Raw genomic sequence first — 2289 nt, 5'->3', positions numbered from 1 at the left:
TCAAATTTCATACTCAAGAATGGCTAACATTAAAAAACCACACACATAGGCACACACACGTTAGAGCAAGGAAACAGAGAAACTGGGACTCTATAAACTGGGAAGGTAAACTGGTACAGCCAGCGTTGAGGCTTGGCAGTTCCTCAAAAAGTTAAACACAGAATCCCCACAGGTCCAGCAGGTCTACTCCTAGATATATAACGACAGAAGGGAACTGCGCAGATACACCAGGGTACAAGTACACAGAACTTGCCTCCCATGGCTGCAGCACTACTCACAATAGCCAAAAGGTGGAAACTGCTTAAACGCCCATCAACACATGAATGGATCGGTAAAATGGAGTATTGCCCAGCCACAAAAGGAAACAAAGTCCTGCGGCAAGCTATACCACCTCGAACCTTGAGAACATTTTGTAAGTGAAAAAGTCAAAAAGTGCAAGGGACAAATATTGGGGGATCCCATTTATATGAGTTACCTAGAATAGGCAACTGTATGGAAACTGTTGGCGGTTACCAGGGGACAAGGGGGATGTGTTTGGGGGGGTGATGGTGGAGGGGCTCAGTGCTTAGGGAACACTGAGCATCTTTAAAGATGATAGAATCATTTGGGAAAGGCTAAAGGTGATGGTTGAGTAACTTGATGATTACCAACATTGTTCCCCTGAAATGGCAAATGTTTTGTTACATGAAAATAAACTGAACTTCGTATTCTTTAAGTAACGAGTGCTGCCCACCTAGAATGACATGGCCATGTGCCAGCAAGGAAGGCCTCAGAGATGGCCTAGCTGCGCTACTTACCGATGAAAAGACTTTTCAGTCTTCGGTAATCTTCAGTCACATCAAAATCATTTCCAGCAAATATCAGCATGGGTTTTGTTCCCTCAGGACATTTACTGTTCTAGGAAATGAAAAAGTATAATTCGGTAACTATCAAATTGTAAACTTTTTATTTTCTTGTTTTAAAAGTCAGAATGTACAGTCACTTGTTTTCATTTTAACTTACAAAAAAAATTGTGTACACTGACTTTAATTTTAAACCCAAGAATAAATATATTTAAAGCTCACTGATTCTTTTTTTTTTTTAATTGATCAGCCTTCTGTTATTTTATTGGTGTTTTAGGAAACAAGAATGACTGCTTACATATCCAGTGCTATCCAGTCAATTATACTCACAGTGATCTCATAGGACAGAGTAGAACAAGTCCATAACTCACTAATTCTTATGGTTAAAAAACCCAAAATTCTTCTTCTCTCACATTGCCAAATCAATTAAGATATTAAAGAAAGTGAGCTAGTTTTAAATATCCATCTTTGCAAAGAACAAAAGGGCTAGCTATGCTAGAAAAAATAATAACCAATAGCCACCATCCTAAAGTTAAAATAAAATATTTATTTAAATGATTTTTAATATTGTACCTTTCCAATGTATTACATTAAAATATACTGTTAAAATGAAGGTCATTAGATTTTGTATTTTCAAGGTGTATAGTTGTGTTGTCTTTAGCATTCTCATCTCTTAGTGCTAATATCCATTTGCAACGGCCACACATAACTCATAGACAATATTCAAGATTAAAGGGTTAATTAAGGAAGTTGACAGGTATTAAGTGAGAAATGTTCAGGATAATTCCAAAGTTCTTTCAGGTTTTCTAATAAACTCTGGAAGTTTCAAGCCAAAGGCTTCAGTTCAGCAAACCCAGTTCCCTGAATCAAGTGCCCAGAGACACCCCACTCCAGGAAGCCTCAGTCTGCAGGCACTCAGCTCCTCCTCCATGAGGTCAGCAACCCCAGCTTCCCCAATCACGTGCCCAGAGGCACCGCACTCTATAAGCAGTCAGCTTGACTTGCTTCATGAGTTGGTAACTCCACTTCATTCCATGCTGGCTCCTGGTTCTGCTGCTGCTCCACTGATGTTATTTATAGCTGTCTTCTGGATCCAAGAGGTGCACTGCAAAGGAATCTTGGGTCCAAAGGACTTGCTACACTCCAGGCTCTTGGAGATCTTTCCTCCTCCTTCTAGGAGGGCTGGGCTTATTTTATATGCAGCTGAATGGCATTCCAGGAAATCCTATTCACAATTACTCATATGTGAATCCTATCACTATCTTCCCAAGCTTCTTACTAGACCCATGCAGGGAAAAGTCATTTGGTGGCAGTCAACAATTCACTGCCCCTGCAGGTCACCCCCTGGCTCTTCTAGCTATTGTTCCTTTCATACTGAAGGATTACCTTCCTTCCAATCTGTTGTTTTTGTGGGGTTTTTTTAATTAAAAGATCATTTTATTGGGGG

General features: G+C 39.9%; 1 protein-coding gene across 1 annotated transcript in view; it reads right to left on the bottom strand.

The window, feature by feature from the left end:
* Positions 1-2289, bottom strand: part of RPF2 (ribosome production factor 2 homolog) — a 41733-nt gene that overhangs the window by 9608 nt on the left and 29836 nt on the right. The window contains exon 7 of the mRNA XM_030886753.2: positions 798-897. Within this exon, the coding sequence (XP_030742613.2) occupies positions 798-897 (100 nt within the window). The remainder of the gene's footprint in view (positions 1-797; positions 898-2289) is intronic.

The sequence above is a fragment of the Echinops telfairi genome, unplaced genomic scaffold (genome assembly GCF_000313985.2).
Source record: "Echinops telfairi isolate 266 unplaced genomic scaffold, ASM31398v2 ScPeMD7_3533;HRSCAF=4204_0, whole genome shotgun sequence".
NCBI classification, from domain to species: domain Eukaryota; kingdom Metazoa; phylum Chordata; class Mammalia; order Afrosoricida; family Tenrecidae; genus Echinops; species Echinops telfairi.
Note: the sequence above shows the minus strand (reverse complement) of the source record. Positions and strands in the feature narration are given on the sequence as shown.